Source organism: Corvus hawaiiensis, chromosome 1, assembly GCF_020740725.1.
Source record: "Corvus hawaiiensis isolate bCorHaw1 chromosome 1, bCorHaw1.pri.cur, whole genome shotgun sequence".
Lineage (NCBI taxonomy): Eukaryota > Metazoa > Chordata > Aves > Passeriformes > Corvidae > Corvus > Corvus hawaiiensis.
Window position 1 is genome coordinate 80,435,971 of NC_063213.1, and position 23,128 is coordinate 80,459,098.

General features: G+C 42.1%; 2 protein-coding genes across 4 annotated transcripts in view; both read left to right on the plus strand.

Moving 5' to 3' along the window:
• RETREG1 (reticulophagy regulator 1) overlaps positions 1-10,620 on the plus strand; it is a 65,771-nt gene extending 55,151 nt beyond the window's left edge. For all 3 annotated transcript variants that reach the window (XM_048311518.1, XM_048311527.1, XM_048311535.1), the window contains 4 exons: positions 322-459; positions 2,270-2,334; positions 3,515-3,641; positions 6,417-10,620. In XM_048311518.1, the coding sequence (XP_048167475.1) occupies positions 322-459; positions 2,270-2,334; positions 3,515-3,641; positions 6,417-6,928 (842 nt within the window). In that variant the 3' untranslated portion in view covers positions 6,929-10,620. The remainder of the gene's footprint in view (positions 1-321; positions 460-2,269; positions 2,335-3,514; positions 3,642-6,416) is intronic.
• A 548-nt stretch (positions 10,621-11,168) lies between these two features.
• On the plus strand, positions 11,169-19,262 carry ZNF622 (zinc finger protein 622). Its single transcript, XM_048311548.1, has 8 exons — positions 11,169-11,212; positions 11,602-11,809; positions 13,482-14,090; positions 15,506-15,772; positions 16,464-16,626; positions 17,414-17,526; positions 18,305-18,448; positions 19,036-19,262. The coding sequence occupies exons 3-8, from the start codon at positions 13,484-13,486 to the stop codon at positions 19,161-19,163; spliced, it is 1,422 nt and encodes a 473-aa protein (XP_048167505.1). The 5' UTR covers positions 11,169-11,212; positions 11,602-11,809; positions 13,482-13,483; the 3' UTR covers positions 19,164-19,262.
• Positions 19,263-23,128: the final 3,866 nt, after the last annotated feature.

A 23,128-nucleotide genomic window follows, 5' to 3' on the forward strand; every position in this document is an offset into this window, starting at 1 on the left:
GATATCAAAATCAGGCTAAGTCAAGGTAATGATAAATGTTGTAATGACCACAAATCATGTCTTACTGGTAGTAAAAAAGATGTCAATTGATAGGAATATAATGGTATTTTCCTGATGAGTGGGAATGGCTCCTGAAAACTGGATTTGACCTTAGAAGTGTCTGACATGGGCATTTCACAGTGCATTTTTATGTAAAACTAACTGTATTATGTAAAATTAGTAGTTATCTTATGCAAAGGCATTGTTTAAGCTTTATTGAGTGACTTCTTGTACAACAATATTTCAATACCTTTTTTTTCTTTGTCTTCATTTTTATCACAGTATTGTGTGCCTTTTTATGTCCCTTCCTTAAGTGCAATGAATTTGGACAGAAACTGTGCAGCAAAATAAAGGCTGTTCTGATGAAACTAGATTTTGGAATAGTGGAATATATCAATCAGAAGAAAAAAGAGAGATCTGGTGAGTAATTAATTATAGTCCCAAGTAATGTATTTCTTTATGCAGAGCATTTTATTCACCTTGCAGACAGTTTGGTTTGTCCTGAGAAGCCAACTGTAGAGATACTTCTTGCTTTGAACCTGGCTACTGTTATTAGCTTTATAAGGAGTGACAACATATGTCAAATATCTGGGTATGATGATAAGTAAATTACTACTTCATGGAAAGAAACAAGGCAAGCTCTTTGTGTGTGATTAGATGTACTGCTTATAAATCTTCAGAAAAAAACTACTTGCTGTAAGCTTGCAATGCTTATCTCTGTTTAGATAAGGCAAACTTGCCCAGGAGAGAGACTCACTCAAGAGTCTCAAAATAAGTACATAACAGAATTTTCAGTAAGAGACCAAACTCTGTTCCTGTATCTAAATCCACCTTGGTTTCACTCCCTCCAGCAAAAAGAGTTTGTCTTCTTCTCCAAATACTCAATAAGCATATAAGAATTGCCACAGGATAGCAGCTACAAATTAATCAAAGTTTATAGGTGGAAAGGGAAGAAACCAATTTAAAACAAAATTTCACGTATCTCACCTGAAATCTTTCTCATACTGCAAACTTTTCGATTTTAAGCAATAAAGCTATTTCAAGAAAAATATGTATATGACCACTGTTATCTTTAATTTGTTCTTTGTGCGTGCTCCAGTTTTGGTAATTAAACCTTTGTAGTGTAGTCCCACTATTTTCAGGTAGCCTACACTTTTTAATTAGTGCTACGTCAGTAGACTTAATATCTGCTTTAAAACATGCATTTCTTGTAACCATTCATCATACAATGTGCTGTTCCTAGACCCAAGGAGAACCACCCTGTGTCTTTTCCCCTTCCCTTACATGTAATGTGATAGTTATTGGAAATAAGTTATAATGCATTGGAAATTTTCTTTCATGCATTATTCTACTTGTTCAGTTTTTAAGTGAAACTGGCAGAGGAAAAGATCAGACTATTGTTTAATACAATTCACAAGCCAGCACTGGGAAAATGGTTGAAGTTAGATGCATTCTTTCCTGCATCTCATCCTCCAGTTTAATTTAGCCCAGACAAGTTCCCTACCTTGCTTTGCCCCTTGGGTTCACCACATGGATTCACAAAACCTTGTGGTGACACAAGAGAGAAGAGAGCATGTTGCAAGAAGAGGCAACCAAGAACACTATGACTGTGTTTAAACCATTTTATATTGGTTTAAAAGATTCTCAGACAGAGGAGGCAAAATTTGTATCTCTGCTTATCTGTAAAGAGCAACATTGTACCAGACTTCAGAGGATGCTTTGTAGGCATATTTGCATATGACCGTGGATGCAGGGTAAGTGGGTGCTGGTAGAAGAAGAGGTTTGTGAATGAAGATTACATGTAACTATCAAGAAAATTGCATGTTCTCCTGTAAAAGTAATGTGGTGGGATAGCTACACAGCCTGTTCTAAAACCAATTGCACCTGTGCATTGTACCAGCAGTGTAGTCTAAAAGAGAGATGTAAATTGCCAGGGCAGACGACATTATGGTGAGCAACAGAGACTCCTGGAGGAAGTACAATGCAGGTAAATAGATCTATTGGAATGTCCTCAGAATAACATTCTCTCTGCCACTTTGGTTGCTGTATTTTGATAAGCAGCCAGTCTCTGAGTCAGGCTTGTTTTCCTGGTAGCATAGTACATAAATGATGCACTGTGTCAGCAGGTGGAAGGTTATTGTGCTACACAAGCTGTGTGACAGAGAACACACACTGAACCTGGAAATCCATTGTCATGAGTAGGATAAAAAATATATCTTTTTTCTTTCAGAAACAGCAAAAACAAAACCCACAGAAGATGACAGTGAATTAGACATATCAGCTCTGTGTCCCAAGGTGACTTTTTTTCAGTCAGTCCTGTCTTGCTTTTAAAATCTATATAGATAATGGGAGACTATCTAGATTGCTGTCTGTTCTTCTGTGGAAGACTTTAAGCTCCCCAGGAGGCCGTGTTCCTGAACTAAGCAGTATGCTTTAGACGATTCATTGTCTCCACCTTTAGCCTTATACTAATTAACCTACTGTATTTGTGACTTCTGGCCTTCAAGGTAATGGTTTCTTTGGCCTACTGAGCTAAGAATGTGTTTATTTTGTATTGGCTGTAGAATGATTACATTAGAATTTAATAGCAAAGGTGGTTACTTTCATTTGCAATAGTGAAATTGCAGTTGATTTTTATCAAGTTAAAATACAAAAGGGAAACATTAATGGAAGACCTGTGTAATTCGTCAGATATTTTTGTAAATGCTTGTCTAATAATTTTCAGTGACAGTGCAAATAGGTATATTATCTATAAAATCCTTCTACATACGTATGAGAACACTCAAATATCTCATTTTTCTCCTAGTATTCTAAATGACTGTATGGCAAAGGTTTTTCTGTTATAATCAGAATACCGGTTGATAGAAAAAAATTCATCTTAATAGGAATTGCAGTAGTTGATCAGTAGTGTATAAAGCCTGACTTTGACAGTGATTGTTTTGAAGGTGGTTTTCTGCTGTGGAAAAAAAAACCTTCAAAAAAAATATCCCATGGGATAAAAATTCGTAGCTGACATACCTGAATATTGTTGAATAAATTGGTAAGGGATAATGGGTTTTTTGTTCAGCTAATTTTTGATGGTCTTACAGATATTGAGCTGTTTTTCTGGTCCAAGTTTACTCATTTCATTACATTACACGTATTTCGTATTTGCAGGCTGATTCTGCTTTCATGACAGTAGGATTACTTTCAGAATGAAAAACTGGAATTTTCTATGCTTCTTTAGTATAATTGTGGTGGTCAACCAGTGTCAAACCTCCACATTACTACAGCTTTTCGTTATTACAAAGAGGGATGCTTCACTTCTAAGGATTGTATACTATTTTCATGTTTCTACAGTTAAAGCTTAAATAGGAGGTGATTTATGTTGCTATGACATACAAGAGGGACTTTTTTCAGTCTGTAAGCATTGGCTTTCTGTAGTGTGATTTTTTTGAGTATAAGAATACCCTGTATGGGACTGTTTTCTGTGTAGGTTAGCCCTGCAATTGTTGCCAAAGAGCTGTCAGTGTCTGACACAGATGTCTCAGAAGTATCCTGGACCGATAATGGGACCTTTAACCTATCCGAGGGGTATTCTCCACAGACAGACACATCTGATGGTATGTAACAGCCTCATCTGTATCATCCATGGATTCCAGTCGTGCAGATTACCTCAAAATGATTAGACAATTTGAAGGCAGAAGGTTTCGGGGTTGTTGTTTTTCCCTCTGAAATGAATTTAAGGTTCATCATAGTGTTTTGTATAGTTTTGGATACATCTTGTGTAACAACTGTCCTCATCTTAAAAATGCTTTTGTGGGTAAGCTAAGCAAAGAAAAGCTGAGGAAGAAACAGTGAATACTCTTGACTTGTTAAACAGCCAATTAAAGAAAGTATTACTAGGTTTTACTACTAGAAATGAAGACAGCCAGCAATGAGCCTATGAAGACTTAGACTCGGAAAAGATTCTCAAGCACTTGGCTTGATCCTGACCAGAAAAAGTTTTTACTTTTTACAGACTAAGCTATCAGTAAACACTTTGCAGGAATAAAGATTAAGGACAGCAGTAGTTTGGTGTAGTCTTACCTGTGGATCTGTTGCTCTGCTCATCTTGCATTTCTCCTAGGAAAAGTTCACTGTAAATGGCAAGTAGGATGATACTACAGGCCAAATCAGTAATTTAAATTATTTTTCTAGTATTTCAAGTTGTAAATAGACAGCACTGTATGATCACAGAACCGTAAGTTGTAAAGAGCAATTGCCATTCATCTCATTCATCTTCCTAGCCAAAGCAGGTTCAAAGCTGTTCATTGAAGCTTTATGAAGTTTCTCAGGGCTGCGACCATTTGAATTCTGATCACCTCCAGTTGTAGAGATTCCGCAACTTCCCTGGAAAGCCTTTTTTAGTATTTGCTTACCCTCATGATGAAAAGGTTTTTTTCTTGTAGTGAATCAAAATTTCCCATGTTCCAGTTTGTGTCAGTTTACTCTGATCTTTTCACTGTGCACTGTCTAGAAAAGTCAGGCCCATCTTCTCTCTACCTTCCCATTCAGTAGTTAAACTGATTCCCACTTTGCCACCTTCTCTTGGGGCTGAACAAGGCCCATTCTCTCAGCATCTACATACTACCGTTCTCTAGCCCCCTAAATAATCATGCTGGCCCTCCAGGGGACTCAGTCCTGTATGCCATTGTCTGCCTAGAACTGGAGAGGTCCAAACTGGGCAAAGTACTTCAATGTGCACTGTCAGTTGCTGAATAGAGGAGGAAAATCCCTTCCACTGACTTTCTGCCTTCAATTTTGCTATTACAGCTCAGTGTGTGATCAGCCTTCCTTGCTGCAAGGGCATACAACTGACTTGCTGCCCACAGATCTTCTTCTGGAAAGCTGCTTTCTGTCTTGTTGCCCCAAGCCTGTACTGCTGCACAGGTTATTCCATCTCAGATGGAGGATTTCACGTCTGCTTTTGTTGAATGTCACAATGTTCCTTTTCAGCCTGTTCCTTTATACAGCCTGTTGAGGTCCCTCTGAAGGCATCCTGACCTCCAGAATATCAAATACACCTGCCCCACAGCAGTTCCTTTCTGCCCATGAACTTGCAGAGTGCACTCCATCCTGTCATCCAAGTCATTAATAAAAACCTTGAGCAGTGCTGGTTTCAGTCCCTGTGACAGACACCAATAACCAGCCTCCAGCTGCACCTTGTGTTGCTGATGAAGCCTTTGACCCTGGCAGTCCGGCCACTTTTCCACCCACCTTACGGTTCCCTTGCCCTGTTCGCTCACCAGCTTGGCTGTAAGGATCATGTGAGAAACTGTATTTAAAGCCTTGCTAAGTGAAAAATAAACAAGATAACTCTTCCTCCCCATGGAGCATTTCAGCAAATGGGACATACACAAAAGTGCAAGACCAAATGAGATCCATCTGAGGACTGGCTCATCTGTCAAAGCTCTGTGCATTCGAGCCACCACTCTGTGTACAGCACAACCCTTCCTCCTCATCTTCCCAGCCTGTCTTTCCTAAAGAAAATGGAGAAAATTACATATGAGTCATTTTTAGGATTTATTTCCTTAACCCTTATGAATGCTCCTACGACAAGGTCCTATTGCTTGTTTTTCATAGAAAGTAAGTTCAAACTGATTTTTTTTTACCCTCTCATTCAAATACTTGATGAAAGTATTCTCTTGTGCTTATTTAGGCCTCTTCCACAGGCCATGTACTCCACGGTATGTTTTACACATTTCTAATAACAAATATTGTCTCGTTCATTAATGCAGACGTTAAAATGTAATGTTTTAATTGATTACATCCTGCTTTTTATCCTCTTGAAAACATGATACAGTTCTGATCATCTGTAGAGTTTCCATCTCTTGTTTCCTTTTTAATGCAAGCATTGGCCAAGAAAGGAAAAAGAAATTTTTACATTGGTTTTATATATTTATTTAAAAAGATGAACATTCTTTTTTATTATTCCATATGCATGTTAAAAGCTTGTAACACATCCTTACATGCTTACATACTTACATATATTGTGAAGAAAAATAAATATTATAAATTTTAGGGCTTTATGTGGTTGGTATATTTAGAAATAGCTGTGCTGAAGATTTGCATGGGTTTTTTCATTACAGATAGATACCAGAAAAAATTAGCTTTAGAAATTATTTTGTTCAAATAGTTAAGTTGATACCAGTTGATTTGTGGTGCTGGATTTATGACCTCAAAACCATTTTGTTTTAGATTTCACATAATGCTCTTTCTAGTTGAGACCTACTAGAGTATGGATTAGTAAATGTATTCAAAGGAACACTTACTAATTGCATTTTTACATGTGACTGTCTTTTTGGGAAACCTTTTGTGAGTGCTAACACTGTTTTCTTCTGTTAACCCTGTAACAGATTTTGACCGACCTAGTGATCATGAAGAAGCTTTCGCTAGAGATCTTTTAGAGTTTCCCTCTTTAGAAAATGGTGCTGGCACAAATGATGACGATGACTCAAGCATCGGTTTGCCCACCCAGCAAAAACGAAGGAAAGAGCAAACAGGTGTCAAGGTGGATCACGCTTCCAGACAGCGTAAAGAGAGACCATCCACTGCAGGGTTGTCCTTGCCTTTGACCAGTGACCAAACCTTTAATTTAATGAGTGGAATTGCTGGTGACGTCATCACGGCAGCGGTGTCTGCTGCCATCAAAGACCAGCTGCAGTCCCTACAGCAAGCTCCCTCACAGGCAGCGCCCAGTTTGAGCGAGGAGACAGACACAGAGGAAGCTGATGATTTCGAACTGCTTGACCAGTCTGAGCTAGAGCAGATTGAGAAAGAATTGGGACTTTCACAAGGCCAAGAAGCAGAATCCCAGGAAAAGAAAAAGTCTTCAGGCTTCCTTTCAAATCTGCTTGGAAGTCATTAACCTGGAAGCTATAGCTGGTTACACAGAAGAAATTAAACATAAAACAGAAAAAAATACCATCAAATGCAAAAAAAAAAAAAAAAAAAAAAAAAAAAAAAAAGAAGAAAATTCTGAGCTGTAAGCTTTAACTATCCCTTTAGATGTGTTGTAGTAATTTCCCTTACCCAGAGTGAATTAACTGGATAAATATCAGCTAATACTGATAGTTTAATGTTTCTGGTAGTTATACCTCAATGTAATAGCATGGAAATGAATTATCTATCCACTGTTTGGTTGCAGATGTGTGTCGGAAGTCAGTTGTTCAAAACAGTTTGGGGGAGAGGTTTCTTTTATCTTTTTTCCAACTATTTATTTTGGGGCCCTGAGCCAAATTCTTGATATCGACAGTTTATTTACTCTAGTTTTCCAATCAGGTAACAAATTAATGACTCACATTGTGAGGGCAAATTATCAGAGGACTGCAGTGAGATTATAACTACATCTCACCTCCTTCAATCCTACCAAAAAGTATGGATCCCTGCAGTTAGCATTATGTGTAGTTCATCTACTATATATGAAACACATTAACAGGCACAACTCGAGTTTAAATATGTGTGCAACACTATAAAAACCCCTTGATTTCATACTTTAAACCTTTGAATTATTTTGGATATGGTGATGCATTTCCAAGTTTTTTGCTGTTATAGGCCTGTAGAGTTGTAAAGTGGCATGTTATATGACTGACCACCTGCTGTGTTCCTTGATGGAGTCTGGTCCTTGGCAGTATTGCCCATGTGAAGTCAGCCAATGAATTTTATGTTTAAAGTTAATATTGTGTAAACTGAACAACCTTTTTGGGAGCAGGTGAGGGTAGTTATTGTTTGGAGTAAAGATTAGAGATTAGAGATTAAAAAAAGCATAAAGGCTTTTTAGGTGCCACTTCCTTAATTTGAGATTCTGTAGGTTTTGGTTTGGCTTTTTTTCCCCATGATAGCTGCTTCCACTTGCAACAAAAGTTGTGTTGCAAGCTGAATATGTTAAGATACTTAAAAGTATTTGGTGAGGTCAGTTGCTGGAGAAGACACTCAGAATCTTCTTCTTGGCATGTAATTTAAAACAAAGAAGAACTTGTTTAAATTATTTGCCGGTTTGAAGTCCACATATGCTGAGTGAGTGGCATGGGATCTCAAGCAGATAACTTATTTTTCTAGGGCTTTTTTGTTCACCTGTGACAAAACTGCACTGCAATACCAAGCAATAGTAATCCAAGAAATAGGAAGAAGTAAAGCTAGTTTTTCTAATGTGATGTAAACCATTAGCCAAGTTGAGGGACCATGTCAGCTGCTACTACTGCTCAAGTAAATTTCCATTTGCTGGCATTTGAAGAGGTGAATACTGTTATCTTGGACCCTCAAAAAGTACAGCAACAGATGATAAAAATCTTCCACTAACATATACGTGTAGGTAAACCTGTGTTTGAAATTAACTTCATTTTGTATTTTTTTTCCTTTTGAGGTGAAAAAATAGGCAGATGGCCAAAAAGAGTATAGCAAAAGAAAGGATGCTGAGATTTTTTGACACTAGCTTTATTGTTGCATGTGCTTTTTGTGTCAGTAATGCATATTGACCGTGTTTGCTGTCCTTTACCACTAAAAGGGTGCCTTCATTATCAAACACATTATGAAATAAGTGGATGCTGGATATAGATCCCACAAGATGCAGCTTTCAAAATTACAGTATCTCAACACCTGAGTTTCTGGAAATCATTAGAAAACATGGCCCACATCACTTCCACAGCATTGGTTGCGAAGTTTCTTCTTCAGCTTTCACCAGCCTGTCCTTCTCATTTGGAAAAAACAAATAAACAAAAAAACCCAAACACCCGACCAAAATTAAAAGAAGCTTTTGTTGGAACATCAGTGAGTTTAAAAAGTTCTCAGATGACTTAGAAGCCTCATTTTCTTGCTGCATGTTTAGGACAATCTGTACAGTTAAAAAGACTACAAATCCAAGTTGCTGATGAAACTTTGTAGGACACCCAAACAACTGTGTGCTTCCTTGTCCAGGAGTACTGGTGCCAGAAGGGGAAAACAGGCTGCAGGACAGGGAGAGGCGGGAGGGAGGGAGGGAGCAGTCCTTCACAGGCTTTTCTGGAGAAGATTTGCAGGACAGACTAGCTGGCTGTCAATGGTGGCATTGTAACAGCGTGCACTTTATTATTGTTTTATGAAGAATACTTGTGGTTATAAAAGTATGTAACACAGGGGCACTCTTCTAGAATAATAGATTAGATCAGAAGGAAATGCAGTTGGAGGAGTTTCTCAGACTTTTTGTGAATTACCCATTTTCTGGTTTCAAGATAGGTAAATAGATTGATTTTTCTCCAGTACGAGTCACATTTCTTTTCTCCCAGAAAGAAAAAAACAACCAAAACTTGAACAAGTAAATCACTAAAGTTAGGGACATAGTTGCTTAGTTGAGTGTCTTTAGAATTTTTTTCCGCTGTCATGGTAGTCAATTACATTCAAGCCCCTAAATACTGTGTAATGGGAAGGATGTAATTCTGTAACATTTAATATTCTTCCTCAGGTAGTGAAAAGATGTTTAATTTTCTGCAGGAAATAATCCCTTCCCTCCCACACAACCACATGAAAGAAGCACTTTGCTTGGATACAATACATTCCACTGCCAGCAGTTCGCCAGCAAAACACAAAGAAAATGTTTCTCTCCTTTGTGGATCCTTTCCACACTGCCTTCAGTTGTAAATCCCTTGAGAAAACTTCATTTTGCTATATTATAGCAGCAGCCACAAAATAGCAGTTCCTTAAAAATTCCTGTCACAATGGTCCACAGCGTCTTTCTTCCCGAGAATGGTCGTCACCTTCCAATCCTTCAAACTGGATGCATGGGCAGGAAGACAGGGTATAAGACAGTACATAGCTCTGAAACATGCAGTTTTTCCATGGAAAGCCTGCTTGCGTGCGATTTCCAGTCAAAAGGCACACGGGCAGCGTAGAGGGCACAGTGTGAGGCAATGCCGTGGGGTAACAGCGTGTGATCCTGCCCTGGGATCAGTACTGCTTGTGTTGTGTGTGTGCTCTTACCTGGCAGTAAAGGGCTCACCCTCCTGTGCCTTGCAGTGGCTTCTTCATGCATCCTGATGGAAGAAAACGACCTATGTCAGGGCAGGGATGCAGGTCACTCTTCTGTGCTCGGAAAATTCCCCCTTGTGTCAGTACATGTGAGTGACAGGATCACCATCTGATTGGTGGCCTTAGGTGTCAAATCTAGTGCAAAACCGCCCGTTTCCAGCACACAGGGTTTCCATGTGTATGTACCACACACCTACTGACCATTCTTCTGTTTGTTAGTGGAAAAAATATACTATTCTATGCAGAGGAGGTTAAGTAATTGTAACCCAAAGTAACAGGATCTGAAAAGATACTCGTTCTACTTGTTCTGTGTTTGTTCTGCACTTTTTCCAGGCTGTCCCAGCCTTCTGAACAAAGTCCCTGTAGTCTCCATGTCTGTTCTCAGCACATGAGCGGCATCGCGGTCTGTGAGTAACCCCCACCCGGGCAACCAGAAACTGGAGAATTACAAAATGTCCGTATTTAAGTATTCTGCAGCACTTTACCTGCCCGATCACTGTTTTGTAAACATGGAACTATTATATTGATTGTTTTAATAAATATGTGTTAGTTTTTATCTTTCATCATCTCATCGTGTGTTTGCTCCCAGAAATGGAAAAACCCTGTAGCAACAAACGGGGTGACCTTATCGCTCTCTACAGCTACCTGAAAGGAGGTCAGGTGGGGGTCAGCCTCTTCTCCCAGGTAACCAGTGACAGGACAAGCAGACAGTCTTAAGCTGCAACAGGGAAGGTTTAGGGTAGGGCATTAGGAAGAATTTCTTTACAGAAAGGGTGATTAGATACTGGAATGGATGGTGGAGTCACCGTCCCTGGAGGTGTTTCAGGAAAGACTGGGCGTGTTGACAAGGTTGTGTTAGGTCATAGGCTGGACTCGATCATCTCAGACATCTTTTCCAACCTACCTGATTCTGTGAAAACAAACAAACAAACAAACAAAACAAAAGCCCAAACCCAACCAACCGAACACAAATCCCCAGCCCAGCCCCTGGCCGGAGCGCCCTCCGCTCCCGTACCCTTTCCCGGGCGCCGCCCGTGCCCGCCCCCTCCGGCCGCCAGGGGGCAGGCGCGGCCCGCTCCCGCCGGACGCCGCGCGGCCGCTTCCGGCCCGCGTGCCCCGCCCCGCCACGGCCCCCGCGCGCCGCCGGCCGCAGGTGCGTGTGCCGGGGCTGAGGGGCGGGATGGCCTGGCATGGGATGGCCTGGCATGGGATGGCTTGGCATGGGATGGCCTGGCATGGCATGGCATGGCCTGGCATGGCATGGCCTGGCATGGCATGGCTTGGCATGGCATGGCCTGGCATGGCATGGGGCGGCCTGGCCCTGTCCGGTCCGGCTCGGCCCGGCTTGGCTCGGCTCGGCTCGGCTCGGCTCGGCTCGGCTCGGCCCGGCTCGGCCCGGCCCGGCCGAGCCGGCTGCGCTCCCTTGGGATGCAGGCTTCCTGTGAGCCCGGCCTGGGCCACGCCTGGCCTGGAGGCTCCCGGCTGCCGCCTGCGTCCCGTCTTATCTCTTGTTTTGTTTTATTTTATTTTGTTTCTCTATAGGTTTTGCCCGATTTTTTGTTGTCCATGTAGTAAACGCCTGCCTCGTCCCAGAATTAGGGACACGGACGCATTTTAAATCCAACCGAAGGCAGCTAAAAATCAGCTGCAAAAAAGAGCCTCAGGGGAGATCGCGATTTGCCTGGAAGGATTTGGCTGTGCTGCGGGCTTGTGAGTGCCTGGGATTTCGCTTTCCTGAGCCCCACACAAGGTAGGACTTGAGGCTTCGATCCTGTGGCTTAAATTGGGAGGGGAGAATGCAGGCGGGTTGTGGGAACGTGTTGTGTAACTACACGGGATTTCTCTGCTTTATGCTGTTTGAGTTGTAAACACGTCTCCGCGTCAGAGGGGAAGGTTTGTGGCTTTAGATTCTCCTGGTTCCACACCTCTTCTGAGCTGCTTTCTTTTGGGTGGGGCGGAGCGGGGGGAGGTTGGGTGTTTTACACACCCCCGTGTTAAGGTAGCGTGTAGCCTGTCTGCCCGTCACAGACCAGAACAGAGTCTTCTGCCGCGGGTTCCTGCAAGGAGTTTGTCACTAGCAGCCAGCGTGGCTCTGCGTCAGTGGTTTATGGCAGCAGGATTGGTGCTTGGGCGGGGAGAGGGGCAGGGAGCGCCTCAGGAATACTCAGGATCCCTCAGTGGGCAGAGAGTATGTTTTTCTCTGAACCACAAAAAGCATCTGCTACACTGAAGAGATGCTTATAGTACTTCAGATAAAATAATATGGCCTTTATTTTCTGCATCCCCCCTGTCACTGTAGCACTGCAGATAGTACAAGTAGTAATAAGTAAGGAGCCCGGTGGTTCCAGGGAATGAGCGTTCTATAACGTGTGTTTTGACTCCATACGTTTATGACTTCTGCCACTGCTTCTCCCTTTTAGTACCTTTTGGGAGGGGCTGCTCTTCCTCTACCTGCTTTCAGACCCCCTCACCCTGATGTATTATTTCTTTTCTCTCCATCTTAAACCATAGTTTTTCTAAATCAGTTAAAAGATGAGGGTGTTTTCTGTGATCTCCAGATGATGCGTTTTGCTCTTTGCTTTTGGAGCATTCAAGAGATTCCATCAACTTTGTTTAAAAAAAAAAGAAAAAAAGCTAAGTTTCATTAAGCACTAAGAAGGAAGGAAATGTATGGGTTTGGAAGGGACAGCTTCACTGACAGGTCAGTGCTCTGCAGTTGTCCTCTCGCAGCCCCAGTAACACGGCTCGGCTGGGCGGTGGGAAGTGGAGGGAGAGCAGGATTAGCAGTGGCTTCAAGTGCTAGATCTAGGCATGACTGACTGCATCTCCAGATGAACAGCTCTGCAGGGTAAAGTGCTGTCAACACTACATGCACTGCTCCAAAAGAGCTAAGAAGGCTTTATTTTTAAATGCAGTAACTTTTTTTTTTTCTATTTAATAAGGCTGTGGAAAATAGAAAATAGGCCTGTAAGCAGGTTTTCCCTTTTTACCCTTATTTCAGCAATCACTGGTCTCCTCAGAATCTTAGAGTTGGCAGAACATGAGCTTGTTAAGACCCTTTAGTCACTGATTTTCAGTGAAAAGTGTAGAGCTTTTGAAATACTGTTGCTCTGGCTAGGAGCCCTCTCCTGCATCCCAATCCCAACAGGCCCAGTGGGTTCTGCATCCAGAGCTGGGATGCTCAACTGTTGCTGTGGTACAAGTAACCTCAAAGTCTTTTATTTATAAGTTTCTTCTCTTGCTCCTACCCATGCATACCACACTCATTGCTGCTGCTGGTGTTTAATAAATTTAATTCTGTGCAAGAACTGTGTTTCTGACACTGCCTTACAAGAAGGTTGTCAGGATGTTGTGTTGGGACTTTTTTTTTTGTGTCTGTTACTTAATTTTTTAGCGTGATTTTATTTTTTCCCACTTTCTAGTAATGGCCACCTACACTTGCATCACTTGCCGTGTGGCTTTCAAGGATGGTGACATTCAGCGTGCCCACTACAAAACCGACTGGCACAGGTACAACCTGAAGCGTAAAGTTGCTGACATGCCTCCTGTCACTGCTGAGAATTTCCAGGAGAGAGTCCTGGCACAGAGAGCAGTAGCAGAGGAGCAGAACAAAATCACTGCCACTTACTGCACAGTGTGCAGCAAGAGGTTCTCCACCTTCAATGCCTACGAGAATCACCTGAAGTCCAAGAAGCACCTGGAGCTGGAGAAGAAAGCTGTTCAAGCTGTCAGCAAGAAGGTGAAAATATTAAATGAGAAGAACCTGGAAAAGGGGCTGGCCCCAGAGAGCATAAATAAAGACGAAATGAACACAGCTATTCAGCAAGCCATCAGAGCCCAGCCATCTTCGTCTCCAAAGAAGACACCTCTACCTCCCAGTAATGCGAGTAGCTCTCCGGTTTCCAGGGAAAGCGCCAGCTTGTCCCAGAGCAGAGAACGACCAGAAATACCTCCACGACTGCAGTGGTTTGAACAGCAAGCAAGGAAGCTGGCCAAGCAACAAGCAGAGGAAGAAGAGGATAATGAAGAAGGTAAGGCAATAAACACACTGACAGAAGATGGCTTAGGGTAAGCTATGGTTTGAGCAAAAGCTTTCTCCTACTTCTGTAGCAGTGCAGCATTTTCCATGACAAAAGGTCTTGCTGTTGATTAAATTTTCAGTTTAACAAAGGAATTAAGGTTGGCCTATGTTTGCAGTCAAGGACTGTGTTATGTCTGAACTGCCAGCTGTTCAGCTTATAGACAGACACTAATGCATGTAAAGGTTGAACATAAATAGTCACTAATATGAGCACTATTTCCCACATAAAATTTCAAAGTTTCCTTTAAAGAGGGCTAATGTAACAGGTTGCCCTAAAACTACTTCTGAAAAAGAAATGGACAAAAATCCAGTTATGATAATTTGCTGTTGTCCCAACTCATTTGGTGATCTGTTGAAGGGAGGGGAGACTGTGGTTGGTTTTGTTTCCCTCTGCCCACCAAGCTCAGGGGAGAAAGTTTGCTCTTTAGCCTGACCATGTGGCATCACTTCTTAGCATGTTGACGTCCATGTTGAAATCTGTTCAAGAGTTGCCACCCCAGTGGTCTGTTCTTGTGAATACAGCTCTGTGTTGGAGGTCAGCCTGGAAAGCAGAAAGCTGAAAAGATCAGAGGTTCAGAATTTCCAGAAAAAGGTTATTTTTAACTTGGGTGCTTTCAGTGCTGTAGTTGACAGTGCAGCTCCAAATGCATCTATTGGAGCAGTTGAATGGGGTGATTGAGCTGTAGCAAAGGGACAGGTATGAATGAGGTGGAACCTCATTCCAGCTTCTGAAACCCCTGTGTCATGTTACTGCATCTGTTGCAGCAGTTCTGTGCTCTTGAAATTTCAGTTGCAGTTCAGAGAACTTGTTCTACACAAGAAGCATTTACCTCTGAACATACATCTTAACACCTGAAGAAGAAGCCAACTTGCACCTGTCTAGTAATAATGTGTTAGTCATAAATTGTATTGCGAAGATCTCAGTAGGTTTCTGGATGTTCCGTTTAAGTGTGTGAGCAGCAGTGTGTTTTCCCTCACTGCTGGAAGTGAGTATTTTCCTGCTGTTGCCAGAGTTGTCTTGTTTTCAATGAGCCATGCTTGTGTTCTTGTGCTGTGGTGAATTAAGTTTAAGGCCTGGAAACAGCAGAAAAGTGTTAATAGTTGAGAAAATGGAGGGGGAAAAGTATCAAATCTGCCAGTGTTTTTTATGAGCAGCCTTGTGCTTGGCCATGCATCTTAAAAAGAAATGTCTTTTACTGGCAATGGTAAATTCTTGCACTGGGAGTGACTGTGTCGCACTTAGCAGTAAGAACAGAAAATGCAGTATTTTCTACGATGGCTTTCTCTAACTTAATTGGGACTTAATTTGCTTGGGAAAAGTAATCATATAAAATAAATGTATTTTTTTAAAACTTCCTTTAAAAGACTGGGAAGATATGGATTCTGATGAAGACGTTGGCTCCGACGAAGAGATGGAAAGTATGGAAGAAGAAGAAGAAGAAGAGGAGGAGAAACAGGCAGAGGCCGAAAGCATTCCTGCTGTCGGGGCCATACCAGTCACAGACTGCTTGTTCTGTCCCCATCACTCAAGATCTCTCACAAAAAATGTGGCACATATGACAAAAATCCACAGCTTCTTTATTCCAGACATAGAGTACCTTGTGGATCTCAGAGGACTAATCAAGTATCTTGGTATGACTAAATGTTCTCTAATTTTTTTATCAGGATAATTATATTCTGATAGTGCTTATTTTCATTTGGATATGACATCAAATGGTTTGGTTTGTGTTGCTTTTTTTTTTGTCTGAGTGCTGTCAGTATTTTGATCATGAGCAGGACCACAGGCTTTCCAGGGAGAATGAGAGAAAACTTGGCTGAGCAAACATGGTCATGTACCCTGTAAGTCTCACATAGTTTTCTGATGTTGAGAAAGTTGTTCAGATAATGTGAAATTTGGGACAAAATTCTGTTGCTGAAGCATGTATATGAACTGTGTTGTCCTGCCAGTGAGTCACAAGTATTTGTCTCTGGTTTACAGTGCTTTTGGGAGAGCTAAAAGCTAGGAAGAAAAATGTGTCTTCCTTCAAGTCTAAAAGTAATGATGAGAGTAAAATAATTTTGGAGTATTAGATAGAAAAATGTATTATTGAGAATACTGGATGACCCATACCTTGTCACAAGACATCTTTAAATGCACAGACATGTCCCTGATGGGGCCATATGGTCAAAGCATAGGAATAGCAGGGCTATCCTGGAAATTAAGGGCTCAAGGCTCCTCTTCAGTCTCTCTGCCTGCAAGCTGGGAAGGCTTTGTCACAGAAATGTTAATTACTGACCAGGGAGATTTTGTTCAGACCAATAGAAGTGCCAATGTTTTCTGCAGGAGAGAAAGTTGGCATTGGAAAAATCTGCATCTGGTGCAATGAAAAGGGGAAATCCTTCTACTCTACAGAAGCAGTCCAGGCTCACATGAATGATAAAAGCCACTGCAAACTCTTCACAGATGGAGATGCTGCCCTGGAATTTGCGGATTTCTATGATTTTAGGTGAGGACATTTCTCTTCGAGTGGGACACAGGTGGGGACAGACAAAAGGACAGTTAAATATTGCATCAGAAACTATTACTCATTCTTAAATTTAGTGGTGTTTTGTGTTCCAGTACTTACTTTGCAGTGCTGGTTCCCCACTCTTTTAGGTAAGCGTAACAACATGATTGGTTGTCTTCTGTGACCATTATTACCAGTCCTACATCAAAGTATATTTTGAGTTCTCTTCTGTAGGTTTGCTGTTACTGAATTTAGATTTCAGTGCACCAGCAAAGGCCATAAAAGGACATAACTGTCTTTCCCATTACCTTTTAGTCAAATTGTGGACTTAACACCTACTGTGGGGTTTCTTACATAATTTTTGTTGGGTAGCTGGAGTTGAGCAGGTCTGCTGTGACTTAGAGGCCTCTTGTTGGACTTCTTACAGCTTATCCTAAGCTGTGTTCATTTTGGTTAGAAATACCTCCTATTATGGTGACAGGTGGAGCTTCTGGGAGCACTTACTCAGTAGCTGTGCAGAGCTGGTGGCCTGCACTGTGGTGGCTTTTCACCGTAAGTCACTGTTAAGAGTGCAGCAGCAGAGCTGTGCTGAGTTGCAGAACAGGGTGGAGGAAAGGGGTTCCTTGTCTCCAGGCTCTCTTCAGGGCAGAGTGCTGCTGGGAGGAAGTCTCAGACCAAGGCAGGTGAAACGTGACGATGCTTGTACTTTGCTGTAGCTGTGCCTGGTGTGTCTGGATAGCTGTGGTTGCTCTCCATGTACAAACCATGTACTGCTGCTCTTCCACAGGAGCAGTTACCCTGACCATGAGGATGGGAAAGATATGGAGGGTCCTGGAAAGCGCCCGGCAGAGAAAGAGTTGGATTATGATGATGACACCATGGAGCTGATCCTGCCTTCAGGTAGGTACAGGGTTTGTGTTACAGCATAATTTCTCTGCACTTCATATGTGCCTCCAATACATGCAGCACAGGCCATTGTTGTGTTTTCCTTTGGGAAGGGAGAAGGTAGTTCTGCATTTAAGTGTCTTCGGGGTTATGTCCTCACCTTCTATTACTGTCACTGCCAAGTAGTTCAGCTTCTTCAGCATTGGTGGATATGTGGACTGGGGCAGTGGGTTGCTTTGCCCATTTTACCTCTTCCTTGTCATGTGACTCTCATGGTATACTCCAAGAGTTTCCATATTTGTGTGCAACTTGGAGAGGCTCTAACTTAGGTTATCTGGTGTTGGGGTTTTTTTGTAGAGAGCCAGCTCCTACTTAACTCAGTAAACTAATTGAGTAAATTAATTTATTTAAATGGCCTTTTTCTAGTTTAGCATTTGGCACTCTCACTTGCTTTTTTTTGTTTGTTTGGTGGTTTTGTATGAGGGGACCTCAGCCCTTTCGTTGAAACAGCATTGCCTCTCTTCTCATTCCACTAATTAAAATTTTATTTTCCAATAACTGCCTGTTTGTTATCTGAGCGAAGGCCCTCTTGAACAACAGCACATTTTGTTTTTTCAAGTAGCTCTTACAGTAATTACATTGAGTTCCTAATAGTCCTAAAATTTTTAAGGTTCTGGACCTTTTAAAAGCATTTCTCAGCGTAAGGGTTTCCATAGTTTTCACAACGTGCTCGAGTACTCCATTTCAGAAGCTGTTTCATGATGGGTCCTAAGCTGTCCCCTCCTGTGAGCAGGTGCCAGAGTGGGTCACCGGTCCTTGATGAGGTACTACAAGCAGCGCTTTGGTGTGACGAGAGCCGTGGCTGTTGCCAAGAACAAGAAAGCCGTGGGCCGGGTGCTGCAGCAGTACCGAGCCTTGGGCTGGACGGGGCAGGCAGGTGAGTGACAACAGGAGGGCTTTGCAGAGGAGAGGGCTCTGGGATGTCAGCACTCTACTCTTCCAGAGGTCGACTTTGCTTTACACGTGGGGTTTATGGGGTAGTTTGTCTTCCACTTGGTTCATTTTAATTCCTGACATCCCAGCAGATACAGGAAGCTTGTTTCTAAAATGCAGTGCAGCTTCTGTGCAAGCTTTTCATTCCATTGTGATATTTGGTGACTTCCTGAGATTTCTTGGATTCTGCCTGTCTGAGCCACTACTCTTGCTATTTAATAATGTAACATAAGTCATGCTTTGACAGAATACTTTTCTGGTTGGGGAACAATGGTGTGATCCATATCCACTTTAAAAATATAAGAATCACGCTTGGAATGCAAAACAACCTTTTGCCTTAATCACAGTCATGGGTATTTGTAGAGGGAACTGGCCTTTCCCCAGAGAAAAGTGGAAAGAAGAGTGCTAGTATGGCAAGGAAAACCTACAGGTACCTGCTGAAGTGCATGGGTAGATCAGCTGGTTTGCCTACAAGTTGTAAGTAAGGTGACAGACCATTGATCCCTCTCTCTTCCTTCTCTCTCCCTGCAGGGGCCATCTCTGCTCAGCAGCGTGACATGCAGTACCTGCAGAGGATGAAGTCAAAGTGGATGCTCAAGACAGGAATGAGCAACAATGCTACAAAGCAGATGCATTTCCGGATGCAAGTCAGATTCTGAGTTCCCAAGAGAGCTGCCTACAACTGGTTATGGGAAGGGGGATTTAATGATTTCTGGGTTGCAGATTATCTTATTAAAATGGACTTGGTACCTGTCAAAGGCTGATGTGTTTGCTGGTGTGCCTTTGTCGGTAAAAAGAAGAACAGGAGGAAGCTTGTCTCTTCTGAAATAATGATGGGCCTAACTTAAAAATAAAATATCATCAGTGGAATGTGTGGCAGAGTAGTCATGGCTATGACTGAAGGTACATGTAGAGTCGTGCAGCCCATTTCTGGGGGGCAGTTCACATCTACAAACTGGTTGAGGCCAAGAGAAGACCCTAGATCTAAGTGCTTCAGATGGAGTGTATTGGATGTTTTCAGTTGTGGTGCCAGACATATTAGCTGGGTGTTTTGGAGTTCTAGCTGACACTAGTGAGGTGAAAATTTGAGAGCAGAGATTCATGGAAGGTTAAGTAATTGTTTGAAGAAATGCACTGATGGAAAACATAACTCCAGGATTAATACTGTCCTCAGAAGCTGACTGTACTTGCCTAATGCTCCAGCTCGGGGCTGGATTAATAATTTGCAGTGTAGTTGTTTTACGTTGAACTTAATAAATTCTCATTTTCTAAAAAGTGCTCAAAATTATCATAACATTTAGATGAATGTCAATCAAAATTTCAGATTTCCCGCATAAAACTTGGAAGATGACGGCTTTTGTTGTTCCCACTGAGTACTGGTGTTTGGTTACCATCGTGCAGTGACCCAAGACAGGTGTTGGCTAGAACAGGCTGGTGCAGAGAACAGCTGTGTGTTAAAGAGCTGAGGAAGCAGTGCTGTGTTGGTCCTGCTGGTGTAGACATTAAAGATTTCCATGACTTTACCAGTTCTGACCTTCCTGTAAGGAGGTGGGCACTTCCACACAGAGCTGTGGGCTGGTTTGTGACGCCCCGAGTCGTAGTGTGCTGGACGCTGAGCATGTGCCACAGGAGCATGGCTGTTTCCTTGCCTGACAGTTCATTGGGAAGGCAGCTGGCTACAGCCAGGTTTCACTTCTGCATGTAGAATTGCTGGATTCCCGAGTAGTGGCTTTCACTGGCATAACTTTGATACAAGTTTTCTTTCTTGTGAATGGAGTGTGCGTGGTATCACTGAGGATAGTAGGGAGAGACTTTGCTAACACTGTATTTTGATTTTGATACCTTGAGGTGGCCACCTAAAAACAGAGACTAGACAAGAGTAAGAGAATAAAAGGAGGTATTTATTTGAAGGGCCTTCAAAGGTACATGCTGGGCAGTCAAAAGGCTACACCCAAGATGGACCCTGGGTCACGGGTTCTTCACACTTTTCTACGTTTGGTCTATTTACATATCAGGGCTAATTCTCCAATTATAACTTTGGTTAATGATGTAATTACCCCAAGTTTGCCCCCCCTTCTCTAGGCTTTAGTTTACACATTTTGGAGCCTGGTGTCTTTGAAAAGCAACCCATAAAGCTTGTTATGTCTAACCAGCATGAGAGAACAGCAGCTAACAGGCCACACAAAACTTCAGTTACATACTAGGCAGTACAGGATTTGAAAAATATAAAAGTTAAAACCTAAGGCATCAACTTCTTGAAGCAGTTCTCTAGTCTCCCTAAGAGGTACGTTCAGAAGAAGCAGCCCCTTTGTCATGTCAGCACTTCGAAGAGAGCAGTGTGTTTATGGGACTCTTACAAAAGTGATAATTTCACAGTGGAGGTGCATGCTGTGTGGGGGTTTTTGTTTTGTGGATTTGTCTCTGGTGTTTTGCATATTAGTCGTTTTTGGTTTTTTTGGTTTTTTTCCTACTGCCTTGGAAGTTTTTTTGCTGTTCCTGCTTTTTCTGAGAAGGAGCAAGCTTGAGCAGTAATGGAGGCTACAGGTTTGGCACAGCATTTAGTAAGTAAACTGGCTAATACATTTAAAATAGGTGCAGGTTTGAGCAAAGGGAAAACCAGAGCAGAGAGAATTTTCAAGAAAGGCTGTGTTCACATCCAAAACCTTAAACTAAAGCTGGTTAAATTAATGAGTACCTCCTTTTTCCTGACAAGGTGGAGTTACTGCCATTTTATATCCCTAGCTGGATCTAGCGCACATAATTTGAATTTATTCTAGAGGGTTCACTCTGGGTTATTCATTCTCAAAGTTGGGAGTGAGATGCCTGGTATCAGCTATGTGACTCAAGCTATGATTCTTTAGATGCCATATCCCTTATTCCAGTTGTGACCTGGCCCAGCCTGTGATTAGGGTATGGATTTCTAGCACTGAGGGTATACCCTCCCTGCTTGTATTTGACAAGTCTCAACATCTGGCCATGGGGAACTGCTCATACAGTTTTCTTTGAAGTTAGAGAATACTATTAAAGGTCTTATGTTTATGGATAAGTTAGATTGCCTTTACACATAGGGCAAAATAAAATGCCACAAAAATGCAGAAATAGAAGGGTTAAGACTTACTAACCTAAATATCGAAACCTGCAGAACTGGCTTTGAATACCAGAATATGTCACCAGTGAGCATCAGAGCAGTATGCAGTCTTGAGCTTTTAGAAAACACTCATGGAATATACAAAACTTACATTAAGGACTAAAGAATTATTCTGGAAGAGTCTTGGGAATAACCTAGTACAATTGCTAAAATCTTAGTGGTGTTTAAGGAGTCTTGCCAGTGAAGGCAGAAATACAGGGACATAATTGATCCACTGACAAATTACTTTGGGGCCCATAAGGTTCAGGCTGAAGGTGCATGGAGTTTGCTACTCTCCTCAACACGAAAGGGAGCCAAAGGAATCTCCTGTTCTCTGTGCAGACTTGCTCAAAGAAGCCTGCAGTTTATGAAAAGATGGGGATTGCCTGAATTTCCTGAACGGTCTAGTTCAGACAGGATACCAGTAAGTAAACATGAAAATCGGTAGTCATTTTTCTGGTCACAGGGAAGCAGAAGGAAGTAACTCGTATAATTTGCACCTGTGAATCTGTCCTATATATCTTGCTGCGGTTTAGTCAGAAGGAAATCGAAGAGAGGTATGGGAACCTTACTGGTATTTTACAGGAAGTTGTAATAATCTGGTGAAAATGGGTGCCTTGGAAAACCAGCAGAGGGCGCAGGAAAGCGTTTCCCAGAATTCTGTTAACTATGAAAATAAATAAAGCCTGGTAAGAGCGCATCCATGCCGAACAGAGGTAGGGTGAGACTGCAAAGCTCACCACTACCATGAGTTAAGATTAGCACCAGGATTCTGTGAGATTAATTGCTATTAATATCTTCATGTAGGTCCTGGGAGAGCATTGCTGGCACAGGATGGCTGAAACAAGTATGGGGATTGTCAGCAGGGTTCAGCGACAGTGCTACAGTCTGCACAGCTTGTAGGTAATTCCAGCTATGTCAAAGTATTTGAGAGTATTTTTATTGAACACATTTCTCAGCATTTAGTCTTTTACATCCCTGTACAAAGGATAGCTGAAGGCAATTTTTTGTTTCCTGAGGGAATGTTTTGTTTTCTAGTTGTTCCTATCAGGAACCTATGTTTCCAGCTGTAATCCAGCCTTGCACTTGTGCTCCCCTCCTCTAACCTTGTATTTTCTGGCTCTTAGGATGAGAAGAAAGTAAAGTCTAGAAGCAACCAAGTAGATCTGAGACTGTCTCTGGGTATAGTGGGTACTCTGAAGCAAGAATTTCCTGGAATGATTGTAATTCAGTGGGCATGCTGCTCCCAGAGCAGATGATCCCTTCTCAAGTGGTGCATTCATTGTAGGAAGGCTGGCAGGAAGCACAGCAAAGGTACCTCATTTTGGTCAAGGCTGGGGTTCTGCCTGCCTGTCCATCCATTAACAGCTGGGTATTGAAGTGATCCCAGTGCTGCATCAGGCACTGCAGAAAGAAGCAGCAGAATGAAAGAACTGGTGAAGCTGGTGGAACACATCGGTACCTCTACCATCTCCTTTTGGAAGTAGTTCTTCTGTT